At 35.8% G+C, this 22,797-nt stretch overlaps 2 protein-coding genes across 4 annotated transcripts in view; one reads left to right on the top strand and one right to left on the bottom strand.

Moving 5' to 3' along the window:
- The window catches only part of LOC107667825 (dedicator of cytokinesis protein 1), a 288,581-nt gene that overhangs the window by 114,190 nt on the left and 151,594 nt on the right, over positions 1-22,797 (bottom strand). The window lies entirely within an intron of this gene.
- LOC107667837 (protein FAM196A-like) overlaps positions 5,657-22,797 on the top strand; it is a 35,035-nt gene continuing 17,894 nt past the window's right edge. Inside the window, exons 1-2 of one of the 2 annotated variants that reach the window (XM_016459560.1) lie at positions 5,657-6,879; positions 16,787-16,858. In XM_016459560.1, coding sequence (XP_016315046.1) covers positions 5,657-6,879; positions 16,787-16,858 — 1,295 coding nt within the window. Of the gene's footprint in view, positions 6,880-8,646; positions 8,670-16,786; positions 16,859-22,797 lie in introns of those variants that run through there. The other variant, XM_016459564.1, reaches the window with a different exon arrangement.

The raw sequence follows: 22,797 nt of genomic DNA, 5'->3' as shown, positions 1-22,797 counted from the left end.
CAACATGTAATATACACTCTCGTTTAGATCATCAGAATACTAATTCATAGATACTAAACATGGTAGGGTTACATATATGTAGGATGACAGGAATGAGTGTTTCCATCACAAGCCTGCATAAAACAGTATAAAATCTCAAAGACAACATACACGATGACCTGAAGGCTTTGTGTGTTCATTCAAAGAAAGGTTTTCCTATGGATTAATTAGTAGAAAAGTCCATTTCTATTGTGCATTGTGCCTCTTGCTATGGAACATGCAGTGATTTTCCCTACTCACATTCCATCAGGTCGTAAATGGCTCTGGTCTTAGCAAAGGTGTCGGGGTTGCCATGGTAACCAGTGGCCTGTGGTCATTCGCAGACATCCTGGCGCCCAGTCTATTGGGTGAGGGGTCTGTGACGACTTGTTAATCTAATGAATAACTGATTTGTTAAATCAAATGAAAAATTGTGTTTTTGATTGGTCCAGACGCTACAGTTGCTAGATACCAAAGATCTCTAGATCAGGGTAAAATTAGCAATAAAGTCATGAGTGTGAATTTGAATTTCATTAGCCACACCCACCAGCAAGTTGAATTGCAATTTAATTTGTAGACTAATTTAAAGGTAATGCATTCTGGGAAATTAAGTTTTCTTCCACCCTAATAGTCATTAAATAAGTGAAAAAATATTCATTAAATATGATAAAAAATATTACTAAATACAAATTAGGTAGCATTTCTGTCCACCCATCCATCCACAAGGTATCCTTGGTAACCTTCAAATTATAAAAGGCCAACATTTTAAGCTTGCCCTGACAATCTTTTAGCTTTTCAAGTAAGATAAAATAAATGAATAAATAAAAATATAAAAAAATAAATAAAATTAAGACTGTATGAATTTGAATTCACTTTAATTTTACCTTTCAAATTGCTGTTTGTTCTAACTTCCGAATTATGCATAATAATAATAATAATAAAATGTTGTTATTGTTATTATTGTTCTTGTTATTATTAGATATTTTAATAATTAAAATGAAATGATAATGTCGTTACTGTACATTCAGATTTAAACTGCAATCCTGTTTGCTACCTCAAATAGAAAATTCAAAATTGAATTTGAATTTAATTTAATTTGATAAAGCATTCTCAATTCAATTAAGGATGCTACATAATAATAATAATAATAATAATACATAATTAACTTTATCACAGTAATTTATTTTCATTCTCAATTCAATTAAGGATGCTACATAATAATAATAATAATAATACATAATTAACTTTATCACAGTAATTTATTTCCTTACATTTAAATTTAAATTGCTATCCTGTTTCCTACCAAATTCAAATTCATTTACTTTAAAAATATTTCTCAATTCAATACAGAATAGTGCATAAAATAAAATCCGATAAAATCCAATTAATAAAACTCTGAATGACATACAACACTGGTTGCTATGCAGTTGCTTTGTCGCTATACAGTTTTTCGTCCGAATCTTATGGTCAGTCGCTCTAGCCACGTGATTCGAGGTTCCACTCAACTCAAAGTATGACCAACAGCAATAGTTATTCTCTCCATATCAAGCAGCACTAATGAAAGTAGTGTGCAAAAAAAGCACTTTATTAAGTTTACCATCTTCCACCTTTCATTTCGGGGTCTTCAAAGATAAAGCTGATTTTCAAGAGCTCAGGTTGACAAAGACCAGGAAGAGAAAACCCCTCGGCTGCTGCTACGATACCACAATATCAAACACGAGGCAACTGTGAAGATATAATTTGATTAATTAATTCTTTAGAGTCTTACGTAAATAAAGTCGTGCTTCACTGTTTACATAATCCCAGGGCTGCTAATGCTTCTTTGGGGGACTCGAGCCGTCAGCAGTACCCTTTCTGATTAATTGAGCTGGAAATGCATTTGGGATGGGCTTTCCCTGACAACCAGGTTACACTAGTAATACATCACACTCAGAAGTGAGCGGGAACGAGGAGGAGGAGAGATGCCTACGATGTTCAGATGACTGCGGATTCGATTTAAAGTATTAATACAATCCCATGACTCCTAGCAGCCGTATCGATCTCGTTTGCGTGTTGTTCGGCCAGTGCGTGTTTGGCTGCCGTATTGAAGGTTTGTAATGATGTCTGCAGCTCACATCGATCCCAAACGGCCCTTGAAGACGACTAGTCACCGAGGGTCTGTCACCACCGCTTTATCTTGAGGCCCTTAACAAATGATTTAGAGTAATAGACATAATCCAATAGCGCAGAAAGCATTAGAGACGCTCAACATGACACTCCTTCAAAAGTGCAGCAAAGTAACTCTGAGATCAACCTGCTTCTAAACCCGCAAAGGAATCCACACTCCATTAGATTACATATTATTGGATTTTGAGAACATATGCTGCTCCTGTATGGATTGTTATTCCCTGCTGTCTACACATGTGCACGAGAAACCCGTTCCAGACTATTATTGTGTTTTTTGTTAAGGCTTACACATAGGGTCAGTGACCTGACAAACCCCTTATACTATAGTGTTATAATAATTATGAGTATTAATCTTGTGCAAAATATACCATTAACGCTACAAACCTGAATAATTCTTCAATCATGTGGTTGCTTAAAAAGAGGTGTGCTGTTACTTTAAGAAAATTGACAAATAAGGCATATAAATAAATCTCTTTGGCTTAGACTAATATTCAAAATATGGTTGATAAGATTTTTTTTAAATATTTTTTGAGAGAAGTCTCATGCTCACCGAGGCTGCATTTATTGGATCAAAAATACAGTAAAAACAGTACAATTGTGAAATATTATTGCAATAAAAAAAAATGTTTTCTACTTGAAGATAGTGTAAAACGTAATTTATTCCTGTGATGCAAAGCTGAATTTCTAGCATCATTACTCCAGACTTTAGTGCCACATGATCCTTCAGAAATTTAATTTGAATTTAAAAATAATTCTCAATTCAATTCAGAACAGTTCATAATAATAATGATAATAATAATAATACTGTAACAATAACCCATGATACATTTTACAATTTTTTAGGATTCTTTCATGAATAGAATGTTCAAAAGAACAACTTTTTTTTTTAAATAAATGTCTTCACTGTACTTTTAATCAATTTAATGTGCCCTTGCAAAAAAAAAAGTATGAATTTATAAAAAAAAAAAAAAAAGTCTTACTGACCCAAAACATTTGAACGGTACTGTACATTGAAGGAAAGACCAGACTATTGCAGAAACTCGAGGGAAAATGTAGGGAATATCGTAGGACTACTTGTTAAAAAGAAGGGAACATAAGACCAGAAGCTTGATCTGTAAGACAAGAAAAAAGATGTCCTGTGCCACACTAAAGATTTACAGCTGCTGCTCCAGACGGCTTGTATCCGTTGTTGTGAATCTTTCATATTTGAAAGACAAGATTACTGAAGCAGAAATCAGATTTGGTTCAGGAGTCCTGGGTTACAGTGTTCGGATATCACCCTACTTGAGAAATGTTAGCCGTTACTGAAAACTTCAAAACAATCAGCCTGAGACCTTGAAGAGAGAGTCATTTTTCTGTTTGTAACTCTCATTGCATAACTGTCTTGCCTTTCTATGTAAGAATAAAATCTGAAACACAGTAAAACAAACAAACAGGCTAAAAAACTAGAGATGTGCAAAAGTACATCTTGTCATAATGGACTTGTCGGTGGATTGTGTGAAAGTCTAGTAGGTTTTAAGAAAGCCTGATATAATGAGGTTGATTCATGTCCAACACACAGCATCATGACACATTCTGGTGTTCAATAACAACTCAACGAAGCACAACAGAAAAGAACAGGTCTCAAGAAGCGTTTTTTAAATTATTTTTAAAGCTATTTTTAGTACGTGCCCAATAGACCTGTCCTTTAACTACACAAAACCATCATAATACACACACACACACACACACACACACACACACATACATACACACAAACAATAACAGAGAATTTCAGAAGAACTTGTCTTAAAATGTATTTGTTAAAGTGGTGAATTTCTTACACAAGTGGTATTATGATGGCTAAAGTGATGGTTATAGGGCATGAACTTAAGAGACATAACTTCTGAGAAAGCACATACTAATTGACTTACCTATATGTATATGTATATAAATATATGAGTGTGTACTGTGTATATTTATTATGTATATATAAATAGAAACATGTATATATTTAAGAAAAATATTTTATGTGTATATAGTAACTATATGAATATATTATAAAATATAATGTAGATATATATATATGTATATACATGTAAATATTTTCAAAATATATACTGAATGTGTGTGTATTTATATATACATAATAAATAGACCCTTTTAGGGCCGACGTCACAATTACGTCACCGCGCTAGCTGGAGGCAAAACAAAGGGGAAACTGGAGGCGGCCAATTCAAACCAGCACAGATTATTGGAGCCAGTAGAGGCTCCAATTTTACATTTTAATTTTACCTGCTGATACCTGTCGGTGGTAAAGCATACCGCCAGACAAAAAAACGATGACAGCTGTTGTTAAATGCGATAAAACGAGCAGACTGGACAGAAACGAAAGTCAAAAATGTTCGCGTTTGCAGCACACACTCAGGGCGTCAGTGGTCGTTCAGTGCTCATGAACCCACTGAGAGCACCCTCACCTCGGCCAGATCTACTGGAATTTGTCACTGATGTCTCTATATTGGTTAAACATGGGATATAATTAGTTTTGGGTAAATCTAACAGGCAGTCTTTGGTATCACTGAGTAAATCAGAAAATGTTTTCTAATATAGATAGATACAGATATAGGTAGGTAGATAGGTAGGACAGATAGATAGCACTGGCGAAAAAACGCCCAAAACAAAATAATGTTTTATCTACCTAATGCAGATCAAACAAAAAAAACAATATCCATACAAGAAAAAAATAAACTAAAAAGAAAAAAAATATAAGGAAAGCCACAGCGGGCAGAAACCTCATTCGAACTCACCACACGCTCTTCACACTCACTCAACAAACGCCCACGCATGCGCACACGAGAGAGAGAGAGAGAGAGAGAGAGAGATAGAGAGATACATACATACATACATACATACAGCATCAAAAACACTCCCATATTTCCAGAAAAGAATGCACATATCGAGGCACTAAAAAAAGGCAGTTTGACACACAGGCCTCGGAGGGAAGCTGGGAGTGTTTGTCAGGGTGATGATGCTGAATCACAGGGCAGCCAGTGTCTCTCTTTCTATTAGTTAGCTGAGGGATGGTGAACTCCAGGGAGGTAGACAGATGACACGCTTTCACTCCTATCATTCTCCCTGCGTGCGGTCGCTCCAGAACACACAAGATTAAGAGATGCAATTAACTGTCAAAGACAAGCAAGTCATGGGCTAAGACAACACTCATGAGATTGCTCCATAAATTTCACCGCAAACAAGCCGAGCAGGTTAGCGAACGAAAGGACGCTAATTCGCTATATGAAACGTTCATAGAGTCTGGGGATGAAGGATGTTGCAGCTGTGCCCTTTTTCTGGTTCCATGACTGATTATTTTCACATTTGTGTCAGATCATTTAAGCACAGAAATCTAATGTACTAACACAATTACATGCAGGATACAGTTGCTAAAGGCAAGTGCACCATTTTTTCAACTAATAATATTGTGTTTGCAGGAACCATGGTGAGCAAGGACGCTGGTAAATGCATGCTCACCAACTCTGAGTCGGACTCAGAGGCAACGGCGGCCTCCATGGCCCTGGAGGTCAAAGGATCGTCGGACAAAAGCCGGCAGGTGCGCAAGCGCAACAAAGCCCTACAGGTGCGCTTCAAGGACATCTGCGAGGCACAGTATGAACAGGCTGCTGCGGCCCGAGGGGGGAAGCCGGTCTACAAGGTGGCGTACCGCAAGTACATGACCGTCCCAGCTCGCAGATCAATCCCAAATGTCACCAAAAGCACCGGAGTGCAAACATCACCGGATCTTAGGAAGCGTTACCAGACTTTTCCATTTGAGCGGAAGAAAGGACATACGGTCAAGCATGCCGCTGTTGTGGAGAGCTGTAAGGATCAGGACGATGGGTTTGTTATTGATGTAAAGAGGGCGAAAGCTACCGAGGCAGGTAGGGAGTGCGTACCCACTCAAAATGTGAGGAAAACAAGAGCATTAATGCACACCAGCAAGTGTGTCGCAACTATAGAGCAACACCCACAAGCCAGGGACTGTCTGGAGAGAACAGACGGACCATGTTCGGACGCTTTGGTTCTTCCTTGTCCGACAGATGGGTCCACAGTGGGAACGGACAACTCGGACTATCAGATCTGTAGCGTCAGAAGTAAACACAGTAAGGGCTTCCAGAGAGACTCTGGAACTCTTGATCGCTCAGGCAAGCTGCAGTTGCTGAACTCTGGGGAGAGCAGTGGGAATATTCTAGAGGATTCCTCCTCCAAAGTGATGGGACCTATCGCGTGGAACTCTCTCACGCAGGTGGAGTGCCTGGAGAGTCCGTCCGAGCGGAGCAAACGCAAGAATGCACTGCAGCTCAATGGCCTGCAGTCGCAGTCGCAGACGCTGCCGCGGACCAGTTGCACGACGCAGGTCCAGTGCCACACGGGCACGCTGTCTGCTCGACCACTGCGGGCTATGGAGGCGGCGGTGCCGGTGACTCCGGTCTCCTCGACAGCGGTTCCCATGCCCGCGCCTCCATGCCGGGGCAGCACGGGATCAGGAACTCTACAGACGGATAATGAGGCGTGCAAGCAGATAGTGCCTGTCAATCAGGATGGGGATGTTAAAGCGCAGCTCCAGGCCATGGAAAACATCATCAGCTCCAGCCAGGAAACCATTAAAGTGCTGCTGGGTGTCATTCAGGAACTGGAAAAAGGAGAAGCTCATAGAGAAGGGTAAGACGATGTACTTTAACCAGCATGCAAAGAGTAAAATTAAATCCTGTGCCAAAAGAACTGCATCAAGCAGAACTGTAATTTCTCACAGGTTTCCCAAAACAATGTGTTGAAGCACGATGGATTACTTTGGTTGTTTCTATGTATTGTTTGGTATCAGTCCCAAGTATTGTTTGGTTCTCAAACTGCTAGAGTAGGTCTAAAGCTGCAGTCACACTAGACTTTTCGTTCCATTGACTTCCATTCATAAGCATGCGAATGCGTCAGACCGGAAACGCAAGCCCGTGCGAAGATATTTCGCATTTCGCTGCATAGCAAAGTTCAAGTTAGGTGAACTCTGACCTGCGAATTCGCGTCGCGTGAAACCAACTGAAGATCAAAATGTCACAAAATGACCTCTCGGTACAGAAATGGAGGAATCGCTCATTTTAGCAGTGTCGCATCATACTGTTTTATAAAACACAATTTTAAAAGATTACAAAAATCACATAAAAAGAGAAGCGGCTTGGTTTGCAGTGGCAAGGGAAACAGGAGCGGATGGTACGTCTGAACAGTGAAACGTGCAATTTTATGCGATTTTTTAAAATTACATGAGATTTGTATGTGTGCGTGTGCGTACTTGATTAACTATACTTGTGACTGATTGTAATCACTTAAATAGAAAATAATTATGACTAGTGAGGATATTTCTGCGCGTGATGTCATATCCTGCTCCCGCCCCTTTTCACAGAACCATCCAAAACGAATTTCGCATGCTCAAAGTCTAGTGTGACCGTGGCTTAACTAGGATGGATGAGTACAGCTTTGGTTGGTTAGCAAGACTTCAAGGGAAGCACTCTATTTCATAAAAATACAATTCTGTGCCAACAGAACTACACCAAGCAGAAGTACAATTCTCCACAGGTTTCCCCAATGTGTTAAAAGAGCCAATGAACCACAATGCACATTGTTCAGAAAGTTGACCTAAAGGAGGATTACCTTGGATAACTCAATGAGTTTATGCACTGGGTACAAGAAACTATTCTAACAGAATATATTACTTCATTCCCATGTATTGCTTGGTTCTCAAACTGCTATAGTAGGTCCAATTTGGATGGATGAGTGCATCTTTGGTTGGTTAGCAAGACTATATGGGCAGCACTTTTTCAGCTCAGAATTGCGCCAAGCAGAATTGCATTCCACACAGGTCTCTCCAAACATTCACAACACATGCCAACTGCAATGTGTGTGTTGAATGTGCCAGTGAACCACAATACACATTTTTTGGAAAGATGACCTAAAGCTGGATTACTTTGGTTTTCTCTGTGCGTTTATGCATTGGACACAAGAGATGTTTTCAACACAGAAAACAATACTTCAGGTAGGCCTAATTTGGATAGATGAGTATAGCTTTGGTTGGTTAGTAACTTTAAGTGTAGCACTCCATTTCAAAATATGAAATTCTGTGACAAAGTAATTGAAAAATCCGCAATGCACGCCAATTAAAATGTGAACCACAATGCATATTGTTCAGAAAGTTGACTTACAGATGGATTAGTTTGGTAGTTTCCAATGCATTTATGCACGAGATACAAGAAACTACTCCAACAACAAAAACATTACATCAGTTTTAGAGCCATTGTTTGGTTCTTTAGCTATAGTAGGTCTAATTAGGATGGATAAGTGCATCGTTGGTTGGTTAGTAAGACTTTAAGGGCAACACTTTTTTTATAAAAAATAAAATTGTGCCAACAGAACTGCACTAAGCAGAATTGCATTTCCTCACAGATTTCCCTAAACATCTACAACTCATGCCAACTACAATGTGTTGAAAGCTCCAACAATCCAATGTACACTGTTTGGAAAGTTGACCTAAAGATTGATTACTTTGGTTGTCTCTATGGTTTTCTAAACATTAATTCACCCCCAATAATTGTTTGGTTCTCAAACTGACTGCTATAGCAGGTCTAATTAGGATGGATAAGTGCATCTTTGGTCGGTAAGCAAGACTTTTGGGGCAGCGCTCTTTTTCATATTGACTTTTATCACCTTGGACTCAACCTGGGAAATTTGCTAGAGGCCTTCTAAATACTACTTATTTAACGATGCCAAAAGCCTTCTACTTTCGAGAGCGCCTATTTAATCTAACAATTGAATCCAAATCGGGGCAGAGGCATTAAGCAATGACAAACCTTTTTTAGGAGAGTAGAAAAAGACAATAAAATGTACCTCACAAAGAAGACGATTACGCAGTTTATTTAGATTAAATGAACAAGTCCAATCGGGAAATATCATAGACACTAACTAGTAAGCTACACAAGCAGGATATTTACATGCATAACAGCTGAATATTTACAGTCAGAGCCAATCAATGATAAACCAGCTCATTCCCACAGCAGGATATCATGCAAATCAGCCTAAACTATTGCTTTAAAATATTCCAATGCCACATTTAGCTTTATCCCACCCAGCTAAGCATAACATACTGATTAGTTCAGCATTTACACAAAAAACTGTACAACATTAAGTAAGCCCCTTATGAGATCAGTTTGCATGCAATTTAGAGAGAAACAGGACTAAATCTAATGTTTGAGACCGGTTAGGTCAAGGGAAATGAAAAAATTGAGTTTGCACAGGAAACAGACTTATTTTCCTGCATATTCACACACACATTTCCCTGAAGATGCTTTGGGATGCAAGCACTAGAACCCCGCCAGGTTAGTGATTAAAAACGGCATTAATTACCTGCAAGACTACATGTCTATTTTATATACTTGAAGCACAATTAAGGTCACAGCAAGAGGGTTTCATAAACAACTGATCCAGAGGATGTTCAGGAGACTATAGACAACATCATCATGAGGATGATTAGAGATCCGCTCAAGCACAAACTCGGAGAATCATGGGACAATGGACCGCTGACTGATCAAAACAACATATTTTGCATAATAAACACATTATCCGGTGCATTATTAATTTTAGACAGTGTATTAGCACTTATATAAAGTCTAATAGCATGCTTTACACAAAAAAAACATTGACACAAAAACAAATGAAACTCCACTTTGGTTTCAGAGAGAGAATTTTCTAGCATTACCTGAGCAAACGCCTCAGAGGTTTCTTATGGATAATGCTGTTCCATATATTACACTTCAAGTAATATTTTAATGTATTCTCAAGGCAATGCAACACGTTTTCAATTCCCTAGCTCAGGTCTGAGAAAGTGCATTTTCCTGCATTCAATGCAGAGACAGTTAATGCTTGTGTGGTTATGCAACATTAGTCTCATTCCACACACTCAGAAATGTCATTTGTGTGACAAAAGACAGTGTGACTGGAGGACGTAGGTGAGTGTGTTCATAATTACATCCGTTACATTACCGCAGGCATGATGCAGTACTTTTCAACGTGTTCAAAAGCGTGCTGCAGACAAAGATGTATGCAAAGAGGCGTTTGACTAAAAACATGCTACAGTATCAAAGGGAATGCTAGCGGTTGTGTAGCTAAACTATGAATCACAGTAAAAAGCGTGGTGTGCATTAGTTAATGATCAAAAACAAACATTGAGTGATTCGTGGAAACAAAATCATTCCAAACAAAATAGACCAACCAAATCATTTCTTTAAAAACATGCAATACGAAGTGAAGTGAAGTGAAGTGAAGTGACATGTGGCCAAGTATGATGACCCATACTCAGAATTAGTGCTCTGCATTTAACCCATCCAAAGTGCACACACACAGCAGTGAACACACACACACTGTGAACACACACCCGGAGCAGTGGGCAGCCATTTATGCTGCGGCGCCCGGGGAGCAGTTGGGGGTTCGGTGTCTTGCTCAAGGGCGCCTCAGTCGTGGTATTTTTGGGTGGAAGAGAGCACTGTACATTCACTCCCCCCACCTACAACCCCTGCCGGTACGAGACTCAAACCCACAACCTTTGGGTTACGAGTCCGACTCTCTAACCGACTCTCTAACCATTAGGCCACGACTTCCCTTTAATACATTAAACATACTTTCAGGCATGGTCTTGGGCAAGGTTATGGTCATGCTTTCTAAATAATAAATACAATTTTATTTTGTTAATAAACAAATACTGTAGGAGAGAAAGTTATTTCATCACAGTAAAGAAATGGTAAATTTTACATATGCAATCCATAGTAAATATGAAATCAATAATTACATTTGTTTTATTAAATAATATTGAACTCATTGGATTACCAAAAATAGGAATTAAAATATTTAACATTTAAAAATAAAATAAAATAAAAATGTGGTAAATATCTGCAGTAAATTAAACATGCTTTCAGACATAATGTGAGGAAAAATATACAGGGATTTTTATTTACGAGAAATTCAACATTTCATATATTAATCCAAACTAAATATGAAATAAATGCAAGAATTCAAGAATATTTAAATCACTGGATTATCAACAAATAGACATTATATAGACAATACATTCAATAAGAAATAAAAAAATAAGGAATAAAAATAAAATAAACAAATGAGGTAAATATAAATTAGCTGATTACAACAACATCAAATCATAAATATTTAATCCAAAGGGTTAAAAATAGGTAATTAAAAATAAAAATAAGTATTACCACATAGATCACATAGACACACACATATAATTGGCTTACATACATACATACACACACACACACATATACATATACATATACATATATACATACACACACACACAATAGGCTTACAAAAATACATAAAATATCTACTGTGTTGCAGCAATATGTCAGCTGCTTGACATTTCTATATACCCTCATAACCAGCCCTTGCTAAAACGTAAGGCAAAAATAATTACTTTATTTTTATTATAAATTAATAATTACCAGAACTCATCCATACTGAAAATTAGTTAGACATTATATATATATATGTCACCCAAAGCTTTGAAAATAATTACTTCTGACAGTAACTGTTTCTCTGTGCATCTATTTAAATGATAATCGATGTAATCTGCACAAATAATATGCAGCCCAATAACAGAGGGTCCTTTGTGGGAGAATTCAACTCGTGTCCCAAAGGTCTTCTCTCTCGCTCTCTTTCGGGATCATCAGGAACATCGGGAATCAGGATTTCAGGAACATAATTGACTTCCTTTTTACATTCCAACACAGTACCTCCCGCACTGTGCCAGCTGCTCCGGAGGGTTCGGCCTGATCACTGCCGATCACTGTCCCCATTAGGCACGGAAACTAGCCTCAGATAAACCCCACACATCAGCAAACAGCACTTCACATGCTCTCATTAGAGCCAAAATGGCCTGTCGGTGTCCCGCTCTTTTACACGATGAGCCCCGCAGTTTGACCTATGAAGGAGGCCGATGCAGAGCTCAGGGGTGGCAGTGCCGGTAATGGTCGAGTGGGCAGCTCTCTGACAGTAACTGCTAAAAAATCAGCTCTGGACTATAGTTTCAGAGTCTCACTGAGTCACAGAGAAGCGGGGCGTTTCACACTGAACTGTTCGCCATTCAGTCCGGCTGAGGTCACAATGCATTTTCTACCAAACAACCACAACTGAGTCTGACTGGAAAAAGCGGATCAGCATAGAAATGTAAACTTCAGTATGGATCACAATTGACATGAAATAAGTCTGGACTTATACTGATTTTTAACTAATATGCAGAACTAATTTGTTATGCTTGTTATATTTCTACATATAAATCACTCAATACATTCTCATTCATTTGATCTTTCCTTCTTTCTTTCTTTTCAAACAATACCATACAGATTTGTTTGTCTGATAAATAATATGCAGAACCAGTTTATTTTTTGTTCAATTTTTTGCATTTTGACAATAATATTTCTGGATTGCATCATTAACCTGAAGGTGAACAACCAGCTAGATTAGACCAGTATTGTGCTAAATAATAATGAAAGTCAAATTATTTATGCAAGCACATTAAAATAACAAAACACACAAGTAAAAAGGTGAGACAAACACATGCAAGTTCAAATTAAATTGTAAGAACAAAACTTTCAAGACTTGATAGTTGCAGGAAAAACTCTGGGAAAATAGTTTGTTCATGCATTTTTTCTATATTATTTAATCAAACTATATATCACAAATAGTTCATTTTAAAATAAATTTACCATTTTATATATTTAAATCATATTTAACATTTAAACATATTTATCAATTTAAAGAATTAATTGAAATTCTTCAATTTTGAAATGATTATTCAATGGATTATCAAAAAATAAACATTACCGCACTGTCTTTAACTAAATAAATAAAGTGTTAAGCATCAGTTTATTGACTTTAATAATAATCAATGAATATTCAATTATATAATGCACATTAAAAAAATATGTGCAAAAAATTGGACAAAAGTAAAACCAAATTAAACAAGTGTTAAATAAATAAATTAAAAATAAATACAAAAAAAAAAAAACTGGAATATTTTGGTTAAACATCCATAAGCAAAAAGAGTAGATTAACTACTAAAACTTACCTATAACTTCAACAAAAGAAACACACACACATTGACATTAAGAACTGAAATTATTTTCTGTGCTAATCGACAGGATGCTGTCAATACAGCTTAACTTGTATTCATCCCGTAATATTCCAGCAAGAGAGACGGACAGAGTCGAGCTGGAGATACGGATCGACAGGACGAGAGACAGACAGATATGACAACACGCCTCATCAGAGCTATTGATCACTCCGTCGGGTTCCCGTCAGTCTGACATTGGCCCTCCATCGCGGGACCGTCGGACGGGTCGACTTCTTCCTGCCAGCAAAGCAATCATTACGACGACAGGTGGTAATTACTAATGGCAGCCAACAGTGAAAGTAAAGCTTCTCGAATCTCCACACATCACCACCGGCAGTGAAAAACTTGTTGACGAAAGGAGATTTATGCTATTTACTTTAGCATTTATAAATGTAAGAAATATTCAGCTCGGAGTCTATAGCACAATCCTGCTGGAGGCAAACTCAGAGTGAACAAACAAAAACACGTACCAGAGACCAGATGTAAACACTGACTACTGTACACTGAGAGCAGAGCAAACAGACTCGAGTCACTTCAGAGCAAAAATCACCAACATACATCAAAAACTGCAAACATTCTAGAGCTTCACAGTTTTGTGTTTACAATTAAATATGGTGTAAATAAGATTTATTCTCTTGCTACACAGTCATACTGTATGAACTAACATTTAAGTCTGACAAACCTTCAATACGCAAAACTTTTTCGAAGACAGAAATCAATGAGATTAATGATAACTAGCAATTTAGTAAGTGAATGAGATGTTAAGTAAATGCCCAGTCTTAAAAAATTTATTCTTGAATTCAGCAAGGATGCATTACATTGACCGAAAAGTGACAGTAAAGACATTTATTATATTACAAAAGGTTTCCATTTTATTATATTACAAAAGGTTTCCATTTCAAATAGATGTTATTTTGACTTTCCTATTTATTAAAGAATTCAGAGAAAAAAAACAAACCGTTTTTACAAAAATATTGAGCTGCACAACTGTTTTCTACATGGATAATAATCAAAAATGTTATTTGAGCAGCAAATCATCATGTTAGAATGATTTCTGAAGGATCATGTGACACTGAAGACTGAAGTAATGATGCTGAAAATTCAGCTTTGCATCACAGAAATACATTAGATTTTAATTTTACTGTTTTTGATCATATAAATGCAGCATTGGTGCTCAAAAGAGACTTCTTTCTAAAACATTTTTTAATGGTACCGAACATGCATTAATTTTGCAGATGCTTTTATCCAAATAAGGAATACAACACAATTCATCCTAAGGAGGCAATAAGTTAATTAAAATTTGTGCCGTGTGTGTGTTTTTGCATGCAATCACTTCAAGACATCACTTTCAAATTACACTGCAAACTCACATGCACATCTTAGAGCTAAATACACATTATTTTACCATGATGCTGAAGATTCAGCCAAATACCACTGGTCAATGAGCTTGCGCTGATCTGCAAGCCTCAAACAGTCTCTTGAAACTGTGCAAATCTCCAGTGAGTGACAGTTAAGTGACTATAATGAGATGCATTCTAGTATTATGTATAATTTATTCAGCATTTGAATAACAGTTTTGTTTTTCATGCTGTTAAGAGCGCCGACGTGAAGCTGATTGCTGATGTACAAAACAGCAATGAAGTAATTCAGGAACACAGCTCTGCACTTCAACAAACATTACACACACATCCGGCCTGATTATAATTCGCTTTGAATCAAATATTTACATGCAAAGTTCTACAGCTGAAAAAGAAACTCTGATAAAAGTGAAAGGCAAAAACTAGAGAAGATCTGATGAATGAAGAACCTTTGAAATAAAGCTCTGGTTTAGTTAATGAACTTCCCGTTTCCCCCTGAGCTCAGTCTATTTTAGGTGAGGATGATCTCCAGCAGAAATGATATCGCACCTCTCTGGTCGAATACAAGGGATTTTGGCAAGGAATCAGTGTCCACTGGTCTAAACTCAGATTATATTTCATGTTCACTGCAGGCTGGAGGATCTTGTGAACATACTAACTACATTCACAATGGACATTTGCATTCTTCTCTTGTTGGGCAATGTCAAATCACGCTCCTGTGGACTCTATACAGGATTAAAGGTCACAAGAAGACAGCATTTTACATGCATGCCTGAAATTAAGGCTATTAATAGGTGGCCAAGTTCTACACCTACAAGACACAATGTACTATATTAATATGAATACTGGTGTTTTGCCTGCATTTTGAAACATTCTCTGCATTGAGTTGCAGGGTTAATGAAAATGTCTGTAAATTAATTAATAATGTCCTGGCTGAAAATTGAATGAATGAATGAATGAATGAATGAATGAATGAATGAACATTTAAATAAACAAAAAATAAATGCAAAATAAAATAAGTACTTAAAATAATTTAATAATGGATTAAAACTGTAGAAATAAAATAATAAAGTAAATTACAATAAATAAATAAACCAACCAAAATTGCAATAAAGACCGCATATTAATGATCAAAAACATTTAAAAAAAATATGAAGGAATTTTCCATATTGATTTTTTACTGGTGTTTTACCTGTATTTTGAAACATTCACTGCATTACATTTTAGGGTTAACGGAAATGTCTGTAAAATTAATTAATAATGTCCTTGCTGAAAATGACCAGTAAATGTTTTTTAAGTGTATGGTAAGAATAAAACAATAAACAAACAAATAAAATGGAAAAAATAAAATAAAATTAGTACTTAAAAATACTAATACATTTGGATTAACTGTAGGAAAAAATACATTTAAGTAATTTTAAGTAAATTACAATAAATAAATCAATCAAAATGGCTAAAACAGCAGATAAGTTATTATATACTAAAAGAAAGCTCAATAGGAAGACTTGTCTTAACAATTACTAACAATCTATCAAATATTTAAGAGAGTTGAATCAATTAGTCAATTTTTTATTTAATAATTAATAAAATCTGTGATCAGTTTGATTTGATTTAATTTGATTTAAAAAGCCAAATGTACTCAAAATGTGTGATTGTTCTGCATTTGAGTAGAGTATTACATAATTAGCTGGCATGAACTACTGGAATTCACTGTAAAATTCAGTCTCTTGTGCGGTTTCATTTCAGCCAGGATGCTACCTTAAAAGACAGCTGCCTATGTAGACAGCAGAAAGAGAGCTACGTGCCACATGCATCAGCACATTTTAGCTCCTGTTAGCAAACAAAAACACAGTCAAAAGCAGCTCGATTTGACATTTCTGCAGCATTGGCGTGATTTGAAGGCCGTTCTGTCCTGCGGTCTGTGAGCCGGCATCCCGCATGTCCTCTGCAGAACGCCGGTGTGAGGAATGCTAACACAGCTGATAATGAGGAAGGACAGGGTGAACGGGGAATGACTCGTCTCTCTCTCTTTATCTCCTCACAGGCTCTCCTATCGGACCGGACAGGACACGGCCAACTGCGACACGTGTCGGAACAGCGCATGCATTATTTACAGGTTGGTTGCTGTATTTTGTTTAAAGCCCGAGCGACTGAGATACACGAGCGTGCTGCGCTAATAAACGTCAACTGCAGCTTGATCACAGATTGTGTGAGTAATGAATGAGATAAAACCAGGAAATACTCCCGCTGACAGGAAGGTGTAGGCTACTCGATAAAGGACCTTAGTGGGACACCCTCATCACAGAGCATAGCACGACATTATCTGGATGTGGAGTAGGAATAGTTCATCCGAATAATAAAATGTAGTCATTATTTACTCACACTCCACATTTGCATGATTTCTGTGGAATATTTATACAGCTCTTTTGTATTTAACTAATGAGGTTCCTCCAGCATCCTAAATTACTTGTGCGTTAAATTCTAAGACTTCTGAAGTCATATGATTGCTTTGTGCTATGAAAACTAAACTTTATACATACATAAATGCACTTGAGAAGCAACACTGCAAGATTTTATATTTTTGTTCTTGTTCCAAGGATACACAAAATTTGAATGAATGAATGAATGAATGAATGAATGAATGAACGAACGAACGCACAGATCTGCTTTGAACACCAAAGATAAAACTTATGAAAACAGGCCTTAATATCATTATTATATATTAAGTTTTCGTCCTCAAGTAAATTTAGATATTTGGAGAAATTATAATAATAATAATAATAATAACAACAAAACATTTTTAAAAAGCTTTTTAGAAAGACTTGAACACTGCATTTTAACCACCCATTTTCCCATTAAAAATATCTAAAAATCCTTAAAATAAAATATATATTTATTATATGTATTATATATGACGTTTTAAAGATATTTAAATAAAATATTAAAATAAAATATGAAATAAATGTAAACAAATAATAAATAAAAAAAGAACAAAATGAATAGTATTTAGATATACCTTAATAATAATTAATTCACTTAAACACCAACAATAATCAGCGAGCACAATTCTTATTCTTTTCAAAGCATTGGAGTGAACTTAAGAGAGACACTCATTTTCCTGAAGAAACCGCAGCAGAAAAGTGTTTCTGAGTGTGTGAAGCTCAGGCTGTTAAGCACTTTTCACACAGTGTTTTTGTCTCTTAAAGCACAATGATAGCTGAAGTACGTGCATGAGGGATTCTGGGTAATTGACAGGTAGGAATCGTCATGAGAGCTCGTTGTTTGGAAAGCAAGATTGTATTTTGCACGGTTTCACAAGGCTTGAAAGCACATGAGTCATACGAAGGACTTCCATGACGCCTGTTGTGCTTTTTGGGGGGGAACTAGCCATTTAACATGCATGCAAAACCAAAAAAAAAGAAGAGCGCTTTCATTCTGTCGTGCAGCACAAACGGAAGAACATGAATGTGAGGAGCGTCTCAGAGGACAGCTAAGCAGTGCTGTAGATAAAAAGCGTCAAAGTGACACAGGCTCCTGCGAGGAGACGAGACGAGACTCCCTGCAGAAGACAAGCGACAGACACACAATCAAATTGAGCAGCTCTCTTTGAAGCGAAGGAAAGGATTAAACGCAATCTAATTACACGCAGCCCGGTGAAAACACTCAACAGGAGAGAGCAGGAATCCTGCAGAAACACGCTTGAGTATCAGTCTCATTCATGTTAGTGAGCGGATAAGTTTTTATCAGCTAGTAATGAATTTCAGATTATATTTGAGACAAAACTATAAATACATAAACATAAATGGGTCAATATCACTGTAGGGTGCCTTTTGGTGTCCTGTACATAACTCATTTGCCATGATAACTTAACATAAAAATGACTATGAAATCAGGTGCTGGTCATTTAAAAGCTAAATGCAGAAAATATGACGAGGCATATCTTGCTCTTGGCTTCACTCACCGTGTCTATACCGGACACTACAGTTGTCACGTCGCGCCGCAACAGCTCTACTGTACACTGAACGCGACAAAGCGACCGTTGCAAATCATTTGAACTTTAATAATACAGAACATAAAGAGCTTTAAAAAAGAATTGCATATTAAATCGCAATCGCAATATTGGTAAAAAAAATCGCAATTAGATTATTTTCCAAAATCGTTCAGCCCTACTATGAAAGGGTGTGTTATATTAGGCTAAGTTTTAATATTCATAACAAAAGCATTACTTTTTGTCTTTAGATACATTTTCTAGATTTCTTTTTGTTTTGTGTAAGAGGATGCGTGTTATTTTGCTATGTCCCATGCACTGCGGATTCATTCATTCATTCATTAAATTTGAATGATAGTAGAATAGTCAAATCATAAAATTTTACAATTTTGTTCTCCTATGAATATTTTGTTAAATAAGATATTACTCAATTTGAGTGTATTGATCATTTGGTAATAAAAACAATATTTTTATTTAATAAAAAAGAAGAGTTTGGTCATATCCCTTGAATGGTTGTCCACCCTGTCGTATTGGGGAATCCGCCCCTTTAAGAAAAGGCCATCCCCTTTAGTGACATCAGGACAACAGATTTTTTGTCTCTTCAGTGGCAGGAAATTCAACGGATGAGGTGAATAAGTTGGTGACTTTTCAACTGACAAATTTTCTTCGTATGAGTTTGCTTACTTGCTTCGCCAAAGCTTAAAGTCCACATAGCATTCATTTGTAGTTAATATTGCTAAAAACTAAAATGAACACATATCAATGTGATTGAGGATGTAATTATATTATATTATATTTTTCGAAGTTGAATAAATGTTTCTTTGTCATATTTTGTCATGCTTTTTGTGTTCTGTTTTATGTGTCCACCCCGTCATGTGCTGGTCCACCTTGTCGTCATGATATTTTACAATAATATTTCAAATAATAATTCAATCGTATCTATATAATCCAGTGTGTTCAATAGCTAGATGTGGGGGCAATAACATGCAAACCAAAAACTGCATCCAAATATCACAGTTTTCTCCAAATAAGAAAACATACATTTGCAAATTGTGGTTACTTTAAGACCACACGGTTTACAAACTATTTTATGTATTTATTAAATAAATATTAAAATTGGAAGGGAGAGCTGGTTGTAGTCTTAAAGGGTCGCGTTTCAGTCACCATTTCATATTAATTCTGTTGTCTGACAAAAGAAATGGTAATATATAAATGAAAACAGAAGATGGAACAGATGTTCTTTTATTGAGAATTTAGCTGCATCAAAATACAAAAGTAATATAACAAATGTAATAATAAATACTAAATGTACATTTTGCATGTTCAGATGAAAGTAAACAGGCTTGTGTAAGTGCACAGAAAGAGAAGTAATGGGAACCTGGTATTTCTGTTCTTTGATCCCATGTGTTTAATAATGGACATGAACAAGTTCTTTGAAAAACATGTCTATGTTCTTTTTGCTCTATGTTTAGGGTGGTTTCACTAATAATAAACAGAAATTTGCATAAAGCATCCTTATTTGTCCATGCCCATGTTGATTAGAGTATTAAAAACTTGAAAAATAGTAATTTAAGGTACATTTAGAACAGATAAAAATGTGATTAAGTTGCGATTAATCACAAGTTAACTCATGACAATCATGCGATTAATCGCGATCTAATATATATATATATGTGTGTGTGTGTGTGTGTAAAATTAATAATTTATTAATTATATATACAGTATTTAATTCTATTTTTATTTTTAAATAATATATATGAATATAATTAAACACTCATAATGTACATTAAAATTAAAAAGCAATTAAATACAACATCATATAATTTATTATATAATATTGATTATATATTAATTTCATATTTATATTTTATTAATTTACAGTATATTCAATATACATATTACAATTTTTACTATTAATATATTTTAAATATTTGTATAATTGTTGCATATTTTTATAATTGTTTAATAATTGCATAATTGTTATTTATACATTTACATTTGTGATATATTATATTCAATATTATTAATCTACTTCGATTATATTTGATAACAACATCAAATGTGTAAAGTTTAACAAAGTTTCAAAGTAGCATAAAATGTAAAAGTAGCTTCCTAAACACTGCTATCTACGTCTTGTGTGCATGTGTTTAAAAATAGCACACGGCGCAGGCCTACTCTTGTTTACACAGACGACACACAGAATGGCTTCACATGCACATAAATCACGCTAATAGAGTTCAGTCTAAAGGAGCTAAAGTGTTCTACTTAGCATAATATGGTAGAGAGGAGAAATCTCATGAGCTCAGATCACTGCTCTTCAGTCTCTGCAGCTCTCGCTCAGAATCAATACATGTCTGTCGTTCAGCAGCAGGCTGTGCTCCAAACCCTAGTGAGCGGCCTACTCCGAGAAGGCCAGGCAGAGTTAGTGTGCATGCAGCATGAAGCACTTCTCAACGCTATGAAGCTAAATTATTCACTCAGAAAATGATTTGTTCTGGACAAATTCTAGAAACTGGCACAAGGCAGTGTTGTTAACTAAATCTTAAACTATTAAAATGTTTTTTGGTAATTAAAAAGAGAACTAAAATTAAATATCAAATATCAAAAGATGTTTTATAATAAAGATGAAATAAAGTAAAATATGAAAAAAACTATTAAAAAAATGTTATGGTAATTGAAAAGAGAAATAAAATTAAATATCAAGTGAAGTTTTATAATAATAAAGAAAAAGTTAAGTATGAATTAAGAAATACAAATAAAACAAAAATAAATAAAAAATAATAATAAAAAAGATTTTACACATTGTTAAACAGTAGAACATTTTTGTTAAATAACTTAAATCAGTTTAATAAGAATTAAATTATATAAATTATGTAATAAAATTGATATAATTTATTATATAATTATAGAATGAATATGAATATATTATATAATGTATAATCAATATAATAAATATAAAACAAAAAAAATAATAATAAAGCTAAATAGAAATATTACAAAAGAGAAAAATTTATAATAAAAAAAAAGCTAATTTAAAATCAGAATAAATTATGGCAGCCAGTTTCCACCATGAAACAAAAAATAAAAAAGTTAATTTTGACTTTATATTTGGCAGTTTTTTCTAAAAGTTTTCTAAAAGTCAGAGTTTCTTCTGTATTGTTTTTTTTTCCAAGCTTCCATAAATACTATATCTTCTGGGGGGGATCTTCTAAGAAAAAAAAAATATTTGAGTAAATTATTTGAGTTGTAAAGTTGTTTAGATAATTTCCATATTGCCTTACTCTACCTGCAATTTTTTTTGGAGGATTGCAAATTATTTCTATCAAACCCTGACCATTCCTTTAATGTTATTCATATGAAAGATACACACAGACAATTTCAATTAATTAATTTTTTTCCTCCCTGGGGTGATTACTGAACTCCTGAGAGGAAAGAGATCACGCAGCCATAAAAGCAGATTTAGCAGCATTCAATTTATTTGAAGTCGAGCTGCTTGGAGCTAGAATTGGTCTTCTGCGCTTTGTTCTGCCGGTAACCATGTCATCACGTTTCATCACACTAGACTGCGCTTCCTAATGTGGCCATCTGTCCGGACGAGGCTCTATTTGGTGAGAGATAACTGCTTAATAGTGAGCGCTTGAAGGGATCGCAAAATACGAACCCTGATCTGACTGGATGTGATTACACACACACACACACAAAACTCTGTATAGCTATATTTGTGAGGACAATCATTGACACAATGCTATCTATAGCTCCTTACCCTAACCCTACCCATTAGAACTAAGTGCCTCACCCAAACCCTTACCCTAAACCTACCCTTTACCTAATTATAACCTGATCAATAAAACCAAGTCTTGACCCTCAAACAGGCATTTAAAGGAGTCTCAGAAAGTGAGGACTGGCCAAAATGTCCTCGCTTTACAAGATTGTCCTCAATCCGATGGTCTAAAACGCAAACCGGCCCTCACAAAGATAGCTGTACAAGTGTGTGCGCGCACACGCGCACGCGCACACGCACACGCACACGCACACGCACACGCACACGCACACGCACACGCACACAC

This window comes from Sinocyclocheilus anshuiensis, unplaced genomic scaffold (genome assembly GCF_001515605.1).
Source record: "Sinocyclocheilus anshuiensis isolate Anshui unplaced genomic scaffold, SAMN03320099.WGS_v1.1 scaffold493, whole genome shotgun sequence".
Taxonomy (NCBI): domain Eukaryota; kingdom Metazoa; phylum Chordata; class Actinopteri; order Cypriniformes; family Cyprinidae; genus Sinocyclocheilus; species Sinocyclocheilus anshuiensis.
Note: the sequence above shows the minus strand (reverse complement) of the source record. Positions and strands in the feature narration are given on the sequence as shown.